We start from the raw sequence: 21,858 nt of genomic DNA, 5'->3' as shown, positions 1-21,858 counted from the left end.
GCACTACATGAAGAGGATTTGGTGCCCTTGGCCTCGACTGGAAACACTTGGGAGAGAGAACAGAGGTACGAGGATCAGGAATTCGAGGGCTTTTCAGCCTGGGCTACAAGAGACCCTTTCAAAACAAACAAGCGTGGTGTATATCTTCATACCTCCAAGATAATAGCTACTTGTTTGCAGGTCTTTGACTATGGAAATTTTAAACACGTGCAAGGGGAGAGTACCTCCCGGCTACAGCAATCTCAATTCACAAGTCCATCCACCTCCTTCGGGATTTCGGAGTCGGTTGCAGACTTATCAACTCCACCACTAGCTAAATATGCACTTCTAAAATTAGGGTCAGCTTTCCTTCTAAAGACCTCAAGGCCACGATACGACTTTTAAACGTTGCAAAAATTGTTTAAGGTCGTCAATAGCCGAAGCCCCAAAACGTTAATCACCTCCCTTTTATAGTTAGCTTTCTGCGTCAACACCGGAATTGGGCTTAAGTAAATTTCTCAGTTTCCACTGTAATTCGAGCAGCAGGTGGCCTCGTAAATCCCACGAATGGGCGGGGTCTGGGTTCCGGTTCCGTGCGCCACTGGGTCCCACCCCTGTTGCCTAGGCGACGGCGACAAGGGCTGCTTCCTCTAGACAAAACATGGCAGGGTCGTCCTCCGGAATGACCTTAGGCTCTGTGAACCCGGCGGTGACTCTAGCAGGCACCACGGATGACTCTGAGGTATGCACCCCCTTACTGTCTTGGTATTAGGTCCTCTGCTAACGCCAAGGTCACTCAAGGTCAAGGCCAGAATCACACAGACACAACCTGTGATGGCCTGCTACCTGCTCTGTTGTGTCAGGGGGTCCCCAGGACCCTGTGAGCTTACTCTGGAGAGGTCCATGCTTACCCAGCTTCAAAACCATGCAAATCTTCAATTGAAAAAAAAAAAAAAGTAATCTCTGATCTTAAAGGGGACCAACCCTTTTTGCAGGTGCCACTGATTATGAAGATTAGTCATAACTGATCAAAAGGTGTTTAAAAAATAGTTGTTATCTGAGTGGGTCAGGTTTAGTTTCTGTTGTCACCAGGCCCCTTTGCCAGGAGACAGGACCAAACACCCTGAGCCTGAGTCTGTTCTCCCTCCATGGCTTCCTGGCTCATCACGAATTTGTCCCTGGTACCTCAGGGTTCTCTTGGGTAACACAAGGTCTACGATCCCCTCCTGGGGCGATTATAAGGGGGACAACATTAAGTCATTTTGCCCATTGACTTAATGCTTCGTGGTTTATTTTTATTATGTTTTTGCTTATTCTTGGGTGGGTGACTGGGTGCCTGGATGAGTGCCAGTGCTCACTGTGGAGGTCAGGAGACCATTTGATGGTGTCCACGTGGGTCCCAGTGGTGACGCTCAGGTCTTCAGCCCTGACAACAGGTGCCACCATCCTGTGCTAAGATTTTAACCACGAGTGCATCGCCTAAGCCATCTATTGCTAACTTTTTAAACGTCTAGATCTCCTCGCTATCAGTCTATCAAATACTGTTTCAAGGATGTTATTTTATTATTATTATTATTTCCTTTCTTTAAAGACTCTGAAGAGTGAATGATGAAGTGTTAATTAACAGGGCTTTGTTCAGGCTCCATATTAGTCTAAACATCAGCCTTTGTGAAGAAGATAAGTATTCGCTGCGGTCTCAGCAGTCAGGAAGCACAAAGCCAATAATTTCATGCCTCCCTCTCCTACAAGCGAGCCAGTCCCCCCTCTCCAGGTCCCCCAGTACTGCAGGCAGACAAGCCTGCAGGCTCTCCCAGGAGCCTTTTGAAATAAAATTAGCATACGTTAAATGCACATTTTAACATGATAAACTGGATTCTAAGCTCATTCCTCCCTTGTGATCGCTAATGTAAGTTAACATAATTTTAAAACCAGCATAGGAAACTTTCTAATTAAGTCCTGTGTCATTTAAACATATACAAAAACTTCTAAGACTATATCGTCTTCTTGTGCACACACACTAACTTACCAGTGAACGCAAGGCCCTCTCCAAGAACATTTAGTGATTTGAGTTTTAATGAATCGGTATTTAAGAGTGGGGGGGTAGGATGGGAGGGTTTGTGCGTGGTGTAATGAATAAATCTTTTTATTAGTAAGAAACTGAAGAAGTCCAGTTGTATCGGAGGCTCGCTGAGCAGTGCTCTTTGAGTAAGAATGACAGTTAATACATAGAGGGGTGGACTCTCCGTTTCCCATCCCTGTAAAACTGAGTCCTTGTAGACCACAGCAAGGTGGTCCACCATCAGGACTGCCCGTCTGTCTATGGACTTTGAGGTTAGAAGGAAAACACAGCAAAAGGCGCCCTTGTAGGCCATTTCCAAGGCTGCTGCAGGAAAAGGCCCTGGGGTCAGATTTCTTGCAGAGTTGACTCCCTTACAGTTATCCACTTAAGGGTTTTCTGGTAAATTCTATCTCTAAATGGACTGGACATAGCCAGAAGACCGTCCAGTCACTCAGGGCATGCAAGAATGAAAAGTTTCTTTTTTTGGTCAAACCAATGAGAAATAAAGCACAGGCTTCCATCACTGTGGTTCCCTACGTGTCGGAGGGGCAGTGTCCAGAATGAAAACAGTGGGTCCAAAGGAAATATGGTTGCCATCAAAATCATAGGCAGCCTTCCATGTACCAGAGAAGGCAGTCACCAGAAACTACAATCCACACTGGGACACCCTGAGCAGAGGAGAGGGCACTGGGGCACAAACCAAGAAAGCAGATTTTGGCTGTGGCATTCCCTGAGCTCTGCTTGCTAGTACCTGAAAGATACAATCCAGATTTTGAGCCTTTTTTGTATGAGTGTGCAAGAACAAAAGTAATAACCAAAAAGAAAAGAAAGGTTTGCTATGTATAGAGACCTATGTGAAAATAGTTTATAAATAAACACCTAGCTCAAATTCTGCTGCCTCCCAGCCAGTTAGTTGTTAAATTGACTTTCTTAGTATCTTCAAAAATGTTAATTAGTAGTCTTAAAAGGAATGTGGTTTAGCTCACATTAGAGAGCTCAAGGGAATGAAAGTGCTTCTGTCCGAATCACTGTTGCTGAATATGATTCATAGCATGTCCAAACCGGGGATGTGAACCCATTGTCTCTGGGAACTCAACAGAGGGCAGACATTAACTGCCAGGGACAAGTGCTGGTGTTCATCTTACAGACTTGTCGACATGTAGTCCGGTAGGACTCTGTAGACAGATCTCATCTACACGCGAAAGTCCTCTAAGATGGCGGAGGTGGTCTTCTCAAACACCCTGTCAGCTAGGAGAAGCCTGGGGCTCGGCTTGAATAACATACCTTCAAGTCCCTGCATTTGCAATATCATTCTATAAATTACTGATTGAAGTTATGTGCTGAAACTGAAATGTAACTTAGACATGTAACTTATTCAAGTTACACATTGAAGTGTGGCATTTCAGTGTGGATGAACCGTGGTCCAGCACAAGTCAACCTGGGTAGACACTGGGGTGGCCCTGGCTAGTGTCTGCCTGTGCTTAGAGCTTGTGTCCTCCCTGAGCTGTCCTGTTCTTCCGCTGGCCCTCCCTTTAGGTGAGCCCAACTCACTTTCAGTCTTCCAGTATTGAAAGGGCAAGGCAATAAGAACAAGTCTTTAAGAAGTCCAAACTCTTACTTATTAGTGGGGGGCACACAACAAGGTCAGAAGGCAACACTGAGGAGTTCGTTCTTTCTTTCCACTGTGAGTACCAAAGATCAAACTCAAGTTATCAGGCTTGAGCTACAAGCACCTGACCCACTGAGCCAACTCGCAGGCCCAATAGATGCCCAATGTATATATAGACACACACACATATAACATGAGGATCCTTCCTATTGAGTATGCCAGCCTGTCTCCTACCATCACACACATAACAGATGGAGGTAAAATGAATGGACTAGCCATTGAAGCAGAATACAGATTTTTCTATGCGTGTGTAAATTACATATTTAAGATTGCTCTTCTGTTCGACTGTGTGTGTGTGTGTGTGTGTGTGTGTGTGAGAGAGAGAGAGAGAGAGAGAGAGAGTATGTGTGTATGTGGAAGCCAAGAGGTCTGCATCAGATGTCCACCTCAGGCTGTTTTCTCCCTTCCTTTGTGAGACAAGGTCTCTTACTAAGACGTGAACCTCACCAATTCCTCAAAACCAGCGGTTTTCAACCTCCCTAACTCTGCCACCCTTTCATACAGTTGCTCATGTTATGGTGACCGCCCCCAACCATAAAATCATTTTCATTGCTACTTCACAATTGCTACTGTTATGGATCCTAATGTAAGTACTTTTAGAGACAGGGTGTTGCATAGGGGTCTCGACCCATGGGTAGAGAATGCTGCTCTAGACCAGCTGGACAGGGAGCTCCCAGCAGCCTGCCTGTCTCCCCCAGTGCAGTGCTATGATCATTGACGCATACCACCTGGCTTTTCACGTGAGTTCTGGGGATCTGAACTCAGGTCCTTGAGATTTCAGAGCAGGCATTTACCCACTAAGCCATCTCCCTAGCCCGTAGTCTGTCCATTCTTTACCATTGTCATACCATTCTTTATATTCAGCTAGTTTGGGAAGGTCCTTCCTTCCCATCATCTTAACTCCTTCCACATACCTGTCCCTTCCTGTAAGAATGTAAAAGTTATCTTGTAAAGTCCTAGGAAAATCCCACTGGAATTGAGAATTGCCCCTGTGTTACATTTGTTATATGAGAGGAATTTTCATTTCTTGAAACTGAAGGAGTTTCTAATACACTTCGTTTATCAATTCTTATCCTTCAGTTTCTGACAAAAAATTTAGAAAAAAGTTTTAGAATTTTACGATAATTCCTATGCCTTTTTTATACACAGAACAAAGTATAATTTAATAAAGTCTTTGGCCATTTCCATTTCTAATTAGTTTCTCAATTAGAGAAAAGAGCCTGGCTTTGTGTATTTATGTTATGGAGAACCATCTTACCCAGTTTCTTAGCTGAGTGTTAGTACAATGTCAGCCTTCTTAAAGACACTATGATGTAATCTTCAAATAAAGGTCTTTTTGTTCCTTTGTGTCTAATGTTAAAGCCGCATATTTCATCATCTTATCTTCTTACCGTAATAGAGAAGAATGACTCTAATGTTGAATTACAGTAAAGTTGCAAGCCTGGATCGCATTTCCAGCTCTGGGTTCCAGCACTGATCACTATTCCAATGTTAGATGTGATGGTGATGTCCGTTTTGGCAAATAGTCTCTTGTCTAGCTCTGTTTTCTTGTTCCATGTAAATTTACCAAGCATCTTGCTATGAGTTCAGGAGGTACCCGCTCGGCATTTGCCTAGCAGTCCGAGAATTCATGTTGAATTAGACATAAACTTATGTTCCCTCTTGCAGTGATGGTTCTGTCCAGGCAATGACCCATTGTCCTTAAATCGCAGTCGGATTCACATTTGCAAGATCTTTTAACTTACACCACAGCCCAAGTTCATTACTTGGGTTTCTGTATTCTTGTTGTTTTTCTTTGGGCTCTTGTATGTAGATGTGCAGCTTTAAAAAAAAAAAAAAACAAACAAAAAACGGAACCTTTGCCAGGCAGTGGCAGTGCACGCCTTTAATCCCAGCACTCAGGTGGCAGAGGCGGGCAGATCTCTATGAGTTTGAGGCCAGCCTGGTCTGAAAGTGAGTCCAGGACAGCCTGGACTGTTAAACAGGGAAATCTTGTCTGGAAAACAAACAAACAAACAAACAAACAAAAACCAGAACACTTAATAGCCTATAATCATTAACAGGTTTTGGTTAACACAGGTTTTGACCAAGTGTGATACCAGATAGGCAAACTGACTTCACGAAAGGTAGAGTCTAGTTTGCATCCTGTTTGGTAAGGTCGATTTTCTCCTTTATCCCCACTAAGTTTAGACAATTCACATTTTCCTAGGAAATCATTCATTTTCTTGTACTTTCTAATGTTTTGCCACCTGCTGTGGCAGACATTCACTTTTTTATTTTTTAATCATATTTATCAGAGAGTTGCCTTTTTACACATATTTTTAAATAGCTAACTCTTTATTTTGCCTGTTTTTCTTTCCTCTAGTTAGTAATTTTCTTTTAAAAATAATTGGTTTCCAAGCCCCAGTAGGGAGGTCACAATGAAGAGGGTGAGGCTCTGCCTCACTCAGCACCTCAGAGGTACCATCTAGTGCCGTAGAAATCCAGACAGGTGATGCTTCAGTGAGCCACAGTGATAAAATCAAAATGGATGCAGGAAAAGCTGGGATGGATGAAATTTTAAAGTAATGACAGCATCAATATTCCTGATTTTTCTTTTGCCCCAGACTTCGATATGGTCTAACACAACATTGCTCCTTAATTTGCTTGTTTTTAGGTTTGAAAAAAAAAAAAAAAAAAGCTTTCAAAGTCTGGCATTTGTAGAAAAGCTCATGTTCCTTCTGACTGGGAAAGCCCTCTTTTCTAATCAGATAAATCTGTTGTCTTTCCGCTAATGAGGTTTTTCAGAGACTCTCCTATATGAAGCCCTCTCAAGGATGGAGCAGACAAATTCCTAAAAGCCTGTGTTCTGGGAAGAAAACATATTTACAAGGGTGGAGTGTTTAGGTGACGCCCGAGGAAGAGAAATCACATGAGAGATGATCTGGTGAAGAATAGGAGGCTTAAACTGCTGTTTTTGGAATAGGTGCTTAAATCCAGCAGGTGGTGGGATGAAGCGAGTTAACGGTGCTACATAGCCACAGAGTGTCCAAGCTGGAGACCCAGAGACGACAGGAAACCACAGAGACAGGAGGGTGATTTTAGCCTGTTTGTGAAGCACTGTTGTATCTTTGGGCTGTACAGATCAGAATGTATGCACTGGAAGATCAAAGGATTTTAGTCACCTGATACTCTTTCTAATTCATGGCAGCATAGAAATACAAAAAGAAAAAGAAAAGAAAAAAAAGGAGGAGCTGCGGAAGGTCATCATTTAAAATAGGTCCAGAAATATCTATGTATTTAAATGCTGCTATTATGAGCAGTAATACTAATAAAAGAGGCAGCCTCTGCTGAAAGATGATTATCTTAAACCCAAAACATTTCAGTAAAAACAGTGGCACTGATATCGGCCATCATTGCTCCAGCTCTGACTATCAAAGGGTTGATATGATTGAACTCTCTTTCATATAGTTCTTTCTACATGACCTTTTTTCCTATCCTGAATTTTTTTCATCAAGTAAATTGATTGATCTGTATGTCCATATCATTCTTTTTCCATGTATTTCTTTTTTTGTTCTGATTTATCGTGGAATCCTGTGAGTACCCAGACATAGAAAATGATTTTTTTAAAAAAATTCTGAATCCAAATTTAAGATCAAATGACTCGGCTTAAGTAATAAAATTAATCAACAACCAAACCATCACCTCATCTACCGTTCCTCTAAATTCCCAGTTCTTCAACGCCATCATGGGATGAAGATGAAACCCAGCGGTGCCTTAGTAACTCATGTTGACCCAGGAGGGTTTGCAACATTCCAGACAGGAGGGGAGGTAGAAGCAGTGTGTAAGAGAATCTTGCACTGTAAGAGAATCTTGTCACTGTAGAGGGAAGTGTACGTTAGTTCTAATAAAGGATGCGTGTAGGCAAAACGCACTGAAGCAAACATAACCTCATGTGTCTGATGAAAATACTACCATCTACCCAAACCCATCGAGCTGATTGGGTTTACAAGTGTCTGAGAGCCCAGCAGGTGCAAAGCATATCTGCTAAAATATCAGATCCAATCAATCATATGACCTAGTTGAGATTAACGTGCTCACCCTATGTTAATAATGCACCACCGCTATAACAATGTAATACTAAGTTTTAAACACTGGACCAATAACGATTGTGTTAGCTTTGGAATTTTGCATTAGAAAGCAGAGGGGCCAGCGCCGTAGCTCAGTGGGTGGGATGCTTGTGTAACAGGCAGGAAGGCCTGGATTTACCACCAGCACCTCATGAATTCGCCTTGGTAGAGCACACTTGTAATCCCAGCATCAGGAGACAGAGGCAGGAGGTTCAGAAGTTCAAAGTCATCCTCTGCGATATAACAAATTCCAGGCTCTCTTGAGAGATGGGAGAAAGGACATGATAATTATGATGTGGCCTGGTTATTAGCTACAATGAGCATCTCCTTGCTCTAACCCTGGTACATTGAAAAGCATTCACCTGTGCCCTCCTCTCCCTGAAAGCTTTGGTCTCTGTGCAGCTGCCTTCATCTCCTGGTTGTATCGCATCTCCTCTTCCATCTTGATTCACAACCCTTTCTCTTCCTACTGTGAACAGGGACAGCCTCATCCATTAACCAGCATCTTTAAACTTGAGACCTTCCTGCCTCTGCCATTTCTAATTAACGTCTAAATATTTGTACCTCGCTCTGCACAACTCACTGTCAACTCTACTGTTGAAACAGGGCATGTATCACCATGAAGGGCCCTGGCTCACCTGCTTTAGACATGCCAACTCTCCATCAAAACTGTGTGCTTAAGAGTGTTTTCTTTAAACCCTTCCTCCACATCCTTGCATTACCCATTTTCTCCACCTCTGCCACGGGTTACAGTTAAACAACTGTTGTTTCCCTACTCAGAAACGTCACATGTCTGTACACATGTACTAGTGATAGAAAATGCCACAGCTCACCATTCTGTCGCTGGCCACAGTCTAAAATGTCTGTGATTCCACGTGTAGTTGTTGTACTTTCTAAGCCTTGAGGAGGCATATATTGCCCCTTAAGTTTAGGACCTCTCACAACCTGCTGTCGTGAGCACAGGCCACCCGACCCTATCTCATTCCTGATACCTGTCCTGGGCACTGCTGGGAATTGTTCACCCAGAGTTCTGGTTATGCGGGTCCTGGAAGATCATTTCTAGACCCCCTTTCTGTAAGGTCACCCATGACCCATTTATTACAGCTCATTTGTCGTGTTCCGTTTTCTTTAAAGTAGTCTTTGTTGTTGTTTGAGAATTTCATACATACATACAAGGTGTTCTGATCAACTCTACCCCTACCCCTGCTCCGCCATGTTCGTGCCATGGTTTACTCACCTATGGCTCCTTCCCCTGACTCCCTGTTGAGCTCCTTGGAGTGAGCAAGTCTCCCCTGACCTTACCGACATCTTCAGCCTGCAGTCCAAAGGGAAATACATAGACGGTCTTAATTGCTGAGTTGTAAAGTAGCCCTCAGTTCTGCATATGCCCAAGGATGCAGAACTGATCATCTAATCACCTAATCGTGTGACTTTTCAGAGGAAAGCCACTACCACAGAACAACAGAAAAGAAAACCGACTAAAGGTCTTATATCATGAGGTTACTATGCAACCTATACAATTCAGATAACTCATTCTCTTTTGTTTGTTTGTTCATTTAATAGAAAAATGCTGAATTCCAGGAGATTGAACAGATTCTGTCTCCAGATTTTCTCCCAGCTGACCAGATAACCAACCTGCTGAGAGAACACAACGTGGATATAATTCAAGAGTAAGGATTTTAGAATCTCCCTCAAGTGGAGATCAGTTCCAGTCCTTCATTGCTAAGTGACCATGGTGCATTGTCTACACACTTTTAAACTTTTATTTCAAACTATGTGCTATTACTGTATGTACTAAAATATGCCAGGTCTTGGACACACACACACACACACACACACACACACACACACACACACACATAAAAATAATCACTCTTTGCACAGCTCAGCAGCAAGCAGCGTTTGCAAGTAACATACCTTAGGAATCTACCCGTTAATATGACCATAGTCCACCTCTACCTGCCCTGGGCTCTCTTCTCTTCTATTCATGAAATTGCCAATATGTCCAATAATCTGAAGGACATCCTTTCGTAACATGAATTATGTATAATATAGTAATGAATGGCAATTAATAGATATTAATAGTAATTAGGCTGTTGTCTTAGTTTGGGTTAGTATTGCCGTGATAAAAAATCACGGCCAATGCAGCTGGGGAAAGAAGGGTATATTTGTCCTACACTTCCATGTCACTGTTCATCATCCAAGTAAATCAGGACAGAAACTCAAACAGGTCAGGAACCTGGAAGCAGGAGCTGATGCAGAGTCCATGAACAATGCTGCTTACTGGATTGCTCATCACGGCTTGCACAGCCCGATTTCTTATAGAACCCAGGACCACAGTCCAGATGTGGCCCCACCCACAATGGGCTGCCCGTCCATCAGTCATCAATTAAAACTATTTCCCATAGATATGACTACAGCCTGATCTTACGGAGGCATTTTCTTAATTAAGGTTCCCTGCTCTCAGATGACTTCAGCTTGGGTCCAGTTGACAGAAACCTATCCAGCAGAGTTACGGTTTTGGAAATTCTGCATACTAACCATTTACCAGTGATATTTATCTTTTAAAAAATGATGAAAAAGGATACTATATCCTAGACTCTTTTTTTGTTTTGTTTTTGAGACAGGGTTTCTGTCCGGGACTTGCTTTGTAGGCCAGGCTGGCTTTAGACTCACAGAGCTCCACCTGCCTCTGCCTCACTGAGTGCTGGGATTAAAGGCATGCACTACCGCACCCAGCTTATACTCTGGACTCCTACAGTATGTGTTGTTTTAAAATATAGGTAAGACTGAATCGGTCACAGTAATTCTAACATCACACTGTCTTGGGTATACAGTACTAGGGAATGTATAGCAGCTAGAAAGGTGGCACATACTGGTCTCATAAAAAGGAGCCAAGTTCTGTTCCCTGTGCCCACTTTAGGAAGCTTGCAACTACCTGGAACTAGAGTTTTAACTCTAGCTCCAGAGGATACAACACACTTTCTGGACACCTGACTCATTTACACATAACCCCCACACAGACAGGCAGGCAGGCAGCACGCACACGCGTGCACACACACACTCTTAAACACACACACACAAATGTTTTAAAGAAAAAAATATTTTAGTAATCACCCATTTTAAAAAAGTTATCCCATCTTGAAGCGGAAACCCGCTTGGCTATAAGGAGCAGTATTGGGTGGCTGTGAGGAGACGACCTGGGCCCTTGAAATCCGATCTTTGCAAGGTAGTACCCAGGACACAAGCATGGTGTCACAGACCATAATGGACACATAGAAAAGGACTCCATCAGCGGTGACCACACACAGACTTTACAAGTGTTAAGTCATTGAAATGATTTCCTCCCGAGGAACTGTGACAGATATCCTGGAGGGGAGAGGAATCTAAGAAGGGAAGGCTCACCAAGAGGAGGCAAATAGCACTGACAGCTTTTTCCCAAGATGCACTTCACCTCCATTGCTTGCAGGCTCTTCTGGGAGGTGACAGCAGTGACTGGGCCATCACAGTCTACTGCCTGCAGCTTCCCAAGAATTAGTTGGAGAATTCAAATTCCACCAGTTTTAAGTGACTTCCCATAACACTTTTACCATTTTTACAAAATAAATATTCATTGGAAATTCTGATTCTTCAGGTAGGGATTGATTTTTAAACAACAACAAAAGCAAAACATTGACTGTACATGGAGACTGATGCCTGAGTTTGAGTCCTGATGTACATGGTGGAAGAAAAGACTCAATTTCAATCAGTTGTGCACTGTTTTTCATACATGTGCTATGGTGTGCAGACATACACACACACACACACACACACACACACACACACACACACCATACACAGAAACATAAGTAAATTCAAAACAATCTTGAAAACTTATTTAAAATAATTACTAATGGTATTAATAAAACACAATATGATTTTACGTAAAATGTATTTTTCCCCACATTCAGGCCACTATAAGAAAGCGATCTTTGTCATGCAGAGCAATACTCAACAATAAGTGAGAATAATTCATTGCAAGTGACAGGTATTTAATCCAGCTTCCAATTTACTTGTAGTAAATAGTAAGCAAAATGTCAGCATCAAAAATACCAAACATCTATTATTTAATAGTAATTAATATTAAATAAAATGTTAGTTTTTAGACTCGTGTGTTTTTACCACATTTTAAGCTGTGTTGTGCTTATGTGCCCTCCCATAGAGAATACATTTTTTTTTTAAATTACTGACCATCCTTTGTTGTTAGATATCCAAATTCAAAAGCTATTTTTAAGCATCAGTAGCGTACACGTTGAACAAAGCGCAGGATGCCGCCAGTATTGAAGCAGCTAGAGAAGAACCGGGCAAAGCGGCTTATTCAGGGGCAAAATCACAACCTCACAGCCAGCCTGGTGTCCAGAATACACCCAGAACAGCCAGGGCTGCCTGGCCAGCTACTATCCCAGAGAAACAAACCAAACCAAACACAACATAAGACTTAGCAATACAGGAAATAAGTACAACAGCTATGTCAAAAGCTGGGTGACATTTCCAGTGACTGGAGTGTACATATCGCACAAAGGGATGCAAAATTTTAGGACAGTGTTATCTTGAGAGCCATTTTTTTTTGGGGGGGGGGGAAATTTTCTTGTGTTTTTAAATATAATTCCTGTAACAATAATCTACATGTATTTGCAATCATTTTCAAGTTAAAACAGCATTATCGTAAGTGATGGTTATGTATTTTTCACAAAGACAGTAGTATAATTTAATTATCCTCTCCCGGGTGACCAAAATAGTCCCAGATCATGCCGTTTGAAAAGCTACAAATTTACTTAAATAAATTACAACAGATCATCATATTTCCCTCCCTACATTTCACAATTCTGAATTTTTCTTTATACCGACAGGCAACCCTAAGAAATATAAGGGATTATTCAAAATACATTTCAAAATAGACTTCACATGTCTGGTATTCTCGTGAATTCTAACTGCTCTCAATGTTTTATTTGCATGTAACTCAGTAGTACTTACAAACCTACCCCAAAATTTCATTTAAAAAAAAAAAAAGATGTCTACAAAATTGACTCAGCAGCTAAGAGCACTGGCTACTTTTGCAGAGGACTGGGGTTTGATTCCCAGCACCCACACGGCTGGATAACAACCATCTGTAGCCCTAGTTCCAGGGGATTAGATGCCATCTCCCAGCCTCCTCAGGTACCAGGCATACAAGTGGTGCTTGGGCATACATAAAAACAAAATACCCATACACATAAAAAAGTTAAGAAAATATTTTTTTAATCTTTTAAAATGATAGAGGCTTATTAAAAATAACTTTATAAACACAGAAGTAACACCGAACCTTGGTTTTCTTTGACTGTGTGTTTGGAACCGAGTCTTACTTTGTCACCCAGGCTGGCCTCAAGCTCACCCCTACCTCAGCTTCTCAAGTGCTAGGCTTTGGGCTGGGCACCACCAGCACCTCACATCTACCACGATGCTTCCTAATAAGCTGATGCAGACAGACAGCTCAAGCTGCTTAACTGGTCCACAGAGTAAGTCTCTGCATAAGGGCGCACTGCAGAAGGAAAAGGCATTCCAAGGGAATGAGGAGATAGTTTTCCCGATACTCCTGACAAGGCAAAGAAGATGGTTCCATTATCTCTCGCTGCATCACAATGTCCCGAGAATCCACTGAACTCCCTCCTCTTCGTGTGCATGAGCCCACACTAGCTGTGGTTCTCCCTCAGGCACCTCTTGCTCCATCCTACCTTACGAGCAAACTGGCCAGGAGAAGACGGAAACTGCGCTCCAGATGTGGCAGCACCGTGCTCTGCATGACTTCCGGTATCACCCCAGGTGGAATAAAGTGACTAGGGGAAGAATAGAAATAGTCAACACTAAGCCCAGAGGGGCAAGCCAAGGGAGCCAGTCCCCTGGTACTAGGGCTGGGTCGGGTGAGTGGGGGTGGGTAAGTAGGGTGGAGGGAGATCAGGGATTGGTCACCAAAAAAATGCTTGAAAAGGCTGTTGAGTTCATTCAAACACAAGCACTGCAAAATAAAAACAAGACAGAAGGAACACGTACATTAAATCAAATATTTACTTATGAATACACAGAATGCAGATGGCAGGTGAAGAGAAAGTTTACCAAAAAAGCCACAGAAGTGAGAGAAACGCCAACCAAAAGCTCATGATTAAAGACTGAATCCATTCCACAAAGCAAGAGATTAAAGAGAGGGTAAGATATGTACATAAAGGAACTATTTGAGCTAAAAGAAGATGCTAAGCATAAAGAATGATGCAAATGTGGAGTCTGCCTTGCCAAAAATGAAGTCAGTGCAACAGAAGATAAATGTGAAGACTTGTAGCAATGCGTGAGTATTAATGTGATGGAATCTAACATAATGAACAAGAAAAGAATTAAAGTTCAAGAAATAATGTGCTCCAGTTTTCCTGTTACAGTGGAATGAAACTTTTAGACATTCCATTGTGTCCAGCACAATGACCCAGGGAGGACATTGAATAGGCAGGCCTTACAAGGTCCCCTGTCAGGGCTGGACAACAGCTACCTGGAGAACAGAAAGAGTCATCAAAATCTGGTTCGTGGAAAGAACATCATTTCAGAATCAAATCCTAGCAGAGGGTCTTCAGGACATTTTTTTATAAAAAAAAAAAAAAATCAAAAATTAGTGTCCTGTGGTTTATCTGACAAATAGCCCTAATTGCCTCAGGAGAGATTAATCAATTCATTGATGCATCTAACACGTCAATAATAAGAAAACTACCAAAGAGAAATTATGATATAAAAAAAAATAAATCCCTGGCAGCAAGCACAAGATTCATTTGAAATTAAAATAAAGGCAAACAGGATAATTATAAACTAGAACAACTATTCTAGAACATTCTGGTAAAAATAAGTATGTGCATGAGGGGGAAATAACCCAATTTCTTCCTTTTACAAAAATAAAACTGAACTTCAGAATGCTTTGTTAAAAAAAAAAAAACTGTATCCCAAATGTCTAGGGTCAATAGTCCTTGTTACACAAAAAGAGTTCATAGAAAATCATTTGTAGAAATTAGCCAATAGGGGTTGAGCAGGTGGCTCAATGGACCAAGTGCTCACCTTGTACTGGGGACTGGAATTAGGAGGCCCAAAACCCATGTTGAAGCTGGACAGTCACAGAGGCCGCCTGAAATCCCAGCATTTGCAGGCAGACAGTGGAAGGCAAGCTGTCCTCCGGCCTCCACACACATGCATGCATACATATTATACATTTTTAATGAGTGCATATACACAATGTATACACACACATAAATATGTATAAACATAGGCATATATTGTAAATGTCGCTATCAAACTCAATTATGAAGTCCAACTGCCTTTACATTTCTTGATATGTGATGTTTTAGATAAAGATGACAAGAGCTACCTTGTCCTAGTGAATTAATAAAGTAATCGAACACCTCCAGCCAAGTCTTAGAACAGTTTCAGAGGCTGAACGGCCTTGTGTGGCATGGTGGGAAGGGGAGGGGAGGTGGACGGTTGCTTAATCAGACCTCATGTAAGGTTTGTGGTTTCCCTCACAGCACTGTGCTTGAGGGTAACTGTCACTAAAAACGCTTCTACAAGGCTGCGTGGGGTTCAGTCCACAGGGCTGTTCCTCCCTGCTCTTTCAAGGCTTCACTGCGTCCTTGGGTGTCTTTCTTCAATCATCCCCCATATCTCAGATTACCAACACTTGAGCTCGACGTTGATTTGTTACACCTGTGTCAAAAAACGTTTCATTAACATCTAAACTTGTTCTAAACATCACGCTTTGAATAGGGCGAAGGATGGTGGGGTGAACTTGCAGACAGTTAATGTCGAAGTAAAATGAGCCTAGATTTTTTTTTTCTTCTTTTATCTCACTACTCAAAACAGAAACGAATGTTAAAAGAATTGACAGAAAGTAACTCCACACAGGAAATGCCTGCGTTTGTTATCAGAACACAGGAAGTACCAAGCAGTATCATGGCACCGGAAGAATCTACTAGTTACTATAATGACACAGGAAGCATCTAATAGTTTGTATCATAGCTGGGTCTCACATCCATTTAACTTCCCGCAAGCAGCTGTCCACAGACAGAAACTAAGTCCGTCCAAGTCCAACTAACCCATGAGGAATATGCATGCAGAGACGGTGGCAGAGCATAGAAACAGAACAGGTTAGGAACGGGACCGCCAGAAAGATGTAAGCAGCAACACACAGAAGATACAGGCAAACATTGTGTCCCAAAGTTTTAAAACTTATAAAGCAGTTGCAACAAGAGAGTAAAACAGGTTAGGGCATAGGAAGAGATCATGAAAAGGAAAAGGTTATGAACATCAGAAGAAAAATCAGTAGGAAAAGAAAGATCTAACAGCACCCCAGAGAAATAACAACCGCTAAACACATCCTGAGAGAGAAGAATTAAGAAATAGACTCAAAGACAGGAAGCATGTTTGAAAAAAATTCAATGTACCTAAGACAAATTAAAAATACACTACTTGTTTCCTTTCCAGAGAGAAAGGGACAGACTATTTAACAGTCTGTTTTCAGAAAAGAAGCAAACTTAATCAGCAGATTGATTTGTAGAGGGATCCTGGCGGGAGCTGTGTGTGGCTGGGTTGGCAGAGAGAGTGTCCCATCCTCGGCTCCACTGAACCCAGCCTGGCAGACCTGTCTCCAATTCCAGCAGTAGCGATGGGACTAAGGCAGGGGCCTCAGGAGCCCAAGAGCAATCTTTGGCTGCAGAGCAAGTTCCAGACCAGCCTAAACTGCTTGAGGGCCTGTGGTGAATGTTAAATTTCAAGTTTAAAAAAAAAAAAAAATCAGGTAATAAAGGTATAACAAGTGAAGACAGGTAGAAAAGAGAATTTGAAGAGAGAGACAGAGACAGGTAGAGAGACAGAGCGAACCCCACTCCATTCTTTTCCTTCCCTCCTCCAGTCTCTCCCACTGGATTCTCACATGACCAAATACTTGAAGATGAGAAACACTCTAGAATTTATTAAAACATTTGCTTTCAAAACTTCTAGAAACTGTTCAGTATTTAATCCCATTTAATATCTGCATTTTCTCTCTTTGTTACAGAAAAATGAGAGTATTTCTGAATTTTCAAAATATTCATATTTGCCTAAAAGACGCCATTCTCTTAGACTACTATGTGTCTGGGTTCTTTTGGGCCAAAGGAATGGACTTTACTATCGACCAATGTTCAAAATTTATGACCTTGCTGGACATGTTACTTCATAATCTTCAAAGTAAGTACAGTCTCTCCCTGCCGGTGTAAGGGGAGAAAAGGTAGTCTGTGTAAAATAATGATCGAGAGCCGAGAGGCTTGCTTCATTGTGATTTCTTCAGTAAGAACTGTGGGCTTGTTTCCTGGATACAGCAGCCCATTTCTGCTGAATGGTAAATCTTCAAAGAACTCTTAGTGAGACTAAGGTCCTCTTTGTTGATTTGCCAAGAATATTCTAATTAGTATCCTCTACACCAATCACACTCCAAATATCTAAGGAAACTCTGATATTTTGGGGAATTTCTATACATCTGAAACAGTTTTGAGATTCAAATATTATTTAATCTAGCTTTAAAGTGAAATACTATGAAGAAAAAAGAAAAATGAGGGAGCTTTCTGCATACGGTGTGAAATGAATGCACATTATTAGGGTAAAAGAACATGAAGAACTATGCAGTTTCATTTATAAAAGAATGTGTTTTTATTTATATGCGTATAGGAAAGTAGAAAGAATACAGAAAAAAGAAATCAGAATTGTCTGTAAAGCCAGACATAGACACACACACACACACACACACACACACACACACACTTGAACCTGAGAGGGGAATTGAAAGTTTAAGATGAACCTGACACAGAGCAAGAATGGGTCTTAAAACAAAACAGAACTCTGGGGATGGTGTGGAAACTAGAGTGCGAACAGCTGGGGCTGGAGGAGGCCTTTTCAAGCCAGATCTACATAGAAAGCAAAACCTGAATATGCCAGTCATACAAAAATTGAAGTTTCAAAGGACATTTGATGCAGCTGTCCTGAGTGCTGCAACTTCTGGGCAGAGTACTCCTAGTCAGAAGAGAGCAGAAAGAGGTGAATGCTTTCGAGAGCTTTGTAATCCAAATTTGAGGGCGTATCTATGTTTTACACCTTCCCCGCATATCCCAGTGGCCTCCAGATGGCCTCTGGTTGAGCTTCATATGGTTGGTATCAGTTCGAACTTGCACTTTTGACCTTTCAGCAGGTCTCATCCAGCTAAGGCAGGAGAGGATGAAAGCAGAAATGCAAAATAAGGGGAAAAAAAACAAGTTCATTGTTACCTCTGGTTGGATAGCGATATTCTCACAAACCCTTTGATGTAATTAGACTGTAAACAAAGAGTACAGCTACAGTAGGTTTATATAGCAGAGAGGTAAAGAGTGTTTTCAGTTAAACCAAGGGACCATGGGGTCCTGACCATGAAGTCATCACGCCCCACTCCACCACACGTCCAGCCAGGGAGCGTGGCCTAGGTTCCCGGCGGTCAAGTGGCCGAGCCCGCGTAAGAACTGCTTTTGGACAGATGGCTTTCTGAGCTCATCCTTTACTGTGATTGTTGCATGTCTGTAAGCCATTCTGCAGAGAACCCACCTCAGATCAAAACAGATCATCTCAAAGAGACAAAGTGCAGCTCACAGACTTATCTTAAGAGCATGCTTTTGTAAGTTGTACACACCGAAGGCAGAAGTGTTTCTGGAAAAAAAAAAATCACATCTATTCAACAAGTTCAGACTTTTCATTCTTTTCATTATTGTCAGCATTCCCTGAACATAGATGAAGGCATGTAATTTATTTGTTGTTATTCAGAGAAAGACGAGTAAGAATCAGAGACATAGTTAATTCCTTAAGATGGCATGAGGTCAGCTTCAGCAAACAAGAGTCTGGCCTTTTGATGCCACATCAGACATGGCAGGCAGGAGTCAGAAACCTTCAGTGAACAGCAAAGATAATAAACACAGTAGACTGTTAGAAAAGCAAACATGTTGATAGAAGAGAAATGATACGTATTAGGAACGGCACATATGTAGCGGACCAGAAATGGGTACATGAAAGCAAAGGCACATATGTGAAGGGCTAGATACGGGTACACACTGCGCAGGGCACATATGTAAAAGACCAGAAATGGGTACACGCTAGGAAGGGCACATATGTCAAGGGCCAGAAGGTGACAGCACACACTATGAACAGCACAGGTGGAATAAGCTTGAAGCCAGATCTCAGTAGAAACAGTACGTGCCTAATAGATGAAAAAAGTGGTACACCCTGGAAACAGCACATTCATAGAAGAACACAAACTGGTACATGCTCAAGTGTTGCAGGAATCAACTAGAAAAAGCACACACATAGACTAGCTTTCGGGGGTTTCCTGTGAACTTCCTATTTGCCTGTGCCAATAGAATGCTCATCTTAGATGCAGGAGGTTGAAGATAAAATGATGAGACCGGTGACCTAGCTAGCAAGCATCCCTTTACCTGACCCTGCCTGAAGTTTTCTTACTAGTTACAATCTAGAGTTTCCTTCCTTACCTCAGTTTCCCAGAATGTACTTGGTTTAGTCCCTCTCAGTCTTGTCACTTCACTTGTGGGACTTCAAACAACTGAAAGGGTAACACCTATAGTTTTCAAAGAAATCATCTGCAGAAAAACCTGGGCTCCACAAAAAGAGTCAGCCACGGGTCAACACAAGCAACAGTTATAAATAGATGCATTCTGTGTTTAGTAACTATAGTTCCATCCAGAATTCAAATCAACAATCTAAATTCCCTTTTTCTCAGCCTTTAAATTAATGAGTTTGATTTTCTATTTTATTATGTATTGCTTTCTTCCTCCTCATCTTTCTTTCCTAAGTTCCCTTCAGCTGTGGGGTGATTTTTTTTAAGGTTTATTGTGAAAAGAGTGCTTTACCTGAGATGAGAAACAAAAGCCCCTCGTGAGTCGCGTGATAATCACGACCTGTAGGAGGGCATGATTGCGTAAGAATTACCGCTGCTAAGTTCTGGGTACCTGCCTTTCCAGGGTATGTACTAGCACTGGGTACATTTACTGCAGTGCTCAGTGGGGTGTAATTACCTTAAGTTTCTTTCTAATTGCTATAGATAGAAGAAAATTTGAAGGAAATAAATTGTAAGCTAGTGTTTGCCTGGAATGTCCCTCTAAAAGTTATATTAGTGATTCTGCTATCTGCAGCTTGTTGAATATGCATTCCGGAGGGGAGGGGGGGAAGGAGGTACAGGGAGAGGTGCCTGACACAGCTGCTCCAGATGTGGCTGGGCCACCTAATCAGTACATAGTCTCACGATCCATCTTTACCTCCATCCTCATCCTCCAACATTCCATTCCAATACAGGATGTAGGATGTTAACTGATGGGCTCCTAAGAGATCTTCACTTCTGGGCTGCAGCTTTCTCAAATAATCTCCTCAGACCCCTCAGCCAGGCACTGCAGCTGACAGTCACCCATCCTGACCCACAGCCCGCACACATTTCTCCACGACCTTGCAACAGAGGTGGTGCCTCCATCCACCTCTGTTTTGTGTGAATGCCTATCCATGAGTGTCAGGAAAGATTCTCTTGACACTCCAGTGACCTGCATCCAATCTCCAAGGGGGGTGGGAAGGGAGAGGGCATTACAGATTGCAGACAGTATTCTATCTCACACACACACACACACACACACACACACACACACACACTCAACCAATCAAAAAGGATGGTAGACATTTATACTTTCACCAAAGACACCATGAGTTAAGACTGAGGTCATAAATATGTAATTTTTGTTTTCAACTGGACAAGTGGAGGAAACAGCCTTCAAAGGAATGTTGGTTGGTTGTGTGCACGTGTGTTTTGTTGTTGTCTATTTGTAGTTTTCTGAGAATCTTCTAAAGCCACCACTTGCTCTTTGTGGGTCGTGGTGAGGAATTTCTGTCATTTCCATCCAGGTCTGATAGTCTCACCATGGCATGTTCGGCAAACAGGTTAGATGGCTTTGAAGTCCGAAACAGTGGTGATATTTTATATGAAAATTCCCACTTTCACTATAAATATTTAAAGTGCTTTCGAGATAGCTCAGCAGGCAAAGGCCACCAAGCCTGATGACCCAAGCTCAGTCTTTGGAAACCAACAGGTGGAAGGGGAGAACCAATTCAATGAAAGTTTACTCTGTCCTATACACAATTCATGTGACGCAAACAGAGATGCAAAATAAATAAAACGTAAAAATAAGTACACAATATTTGAAAACATTCATATATCTGACTCTATCAAAAATCTTCAGGCCAAATTTTCACGTAATACCACCCAGCTAAGAAACAGGGGAATCTGGTCATTGGCCTTCCCGGCTGAGCTCAGCACTGGTGTTCACAGTGGCCAAACCCATGATCTGGGCCTCTTCACCACCTATGACAGCCATCTTCTCTCTAATTTTTATATACCCTTCTTTTTTTTCCTTTCTATTTAAAAGTGGTATTTAGATAAATATTTGTTGTTTTGCTTTTTTAAAAGAAAATAAACTGTCCAGACGCAGATATGATCATAATGATGACTAACCCAACGGCTGCTAATCCATCCAAAATGCAATTATTAATTTGTTGTAAAGAAACAAGCGATTTGCCTTTCCTGTCCACAAATGCTAGACGGGGTAAATTTGGGCACATTCAGGGCACCATGGACTATTGTACCCCCACAACAGCTATCAGAATAACGGAAAGGCTCCCTGGCTTTGATTTCAGCACTCCATATGTCCTTAGAGGACAGCATCAAGTGGCTCGGCGAAGTGATGGCAGAAATTGGACCAAACCATTCACAGAAGAATGAGGAGCTGCACATCTTTGATGTCAGAGAATCAAAGGCCATCATCGACTACTTAAAAATCAGGTAGGACTTGTGTCCATCCCATTTATCTTTCCATTCCGTGCCTTCTAGAAAAGACCCATTGATGACAACTTAGTAAGTGAAGATGGAATTTGTGCAACAACTACTCAATAAGCAG

The 21,858-nt window shown here is 42.0% G+C and overlaps 1 protein-coding gene across 2 annotated transcripts in view; it reads left to right on the top strand.

Annotated features, from left to right (window-relative positions):
- Positions 1–621: 621 nt before the first annotated feature.
- The window catches only part of Cabcoco1 (ciliary associated calcium binding coiled-coil 1), a 100,997-nt gene continuing 79,760 nt past the window's right edge, over positions 622–21,858 (top strand). For both annotated transcript variants that reach the window (XM_055598940.1, XM_055598941.1), the window contains exons 1-4: positions 622–721; positions 9,380–9,486; positions 16,911–17,080; positions 21,599–21,743. In XM_055598940.1, the coding sequence (XP_055454915.1) occupies positions 641–721; positions 9,380–9,486; positions 16,911–17,080; positions 21,599–21,743 (503 nt within the window). In that variant the 5' untranslated portion in view covers positions 622–640. The remainder of the gene's footprint in view (positions 722–9,379; positions 9,487–16,910; positions 17,081–21,598; positions 21,744–21,858) is intronic.

This window comes from Psammomys obesus, unplaced genomic scaffold, assembly GCF_907164565.1.
Source record: "Psammomys obesus unplaced genomic scaffold, mPsaObe1.curated_primary_1811, whole genome shotgun sequence".
NCBI lineage: Eukaryota > Metazoa > Chordata > Mammalia > Rodentia > Muridae > Psammomys > Psammomys obesus.
The sequence above is the reverse complement of the archived record's forward strand: the minus strand, read 5'-3'. Positions and strand labels throughout refer to the sequence as shown.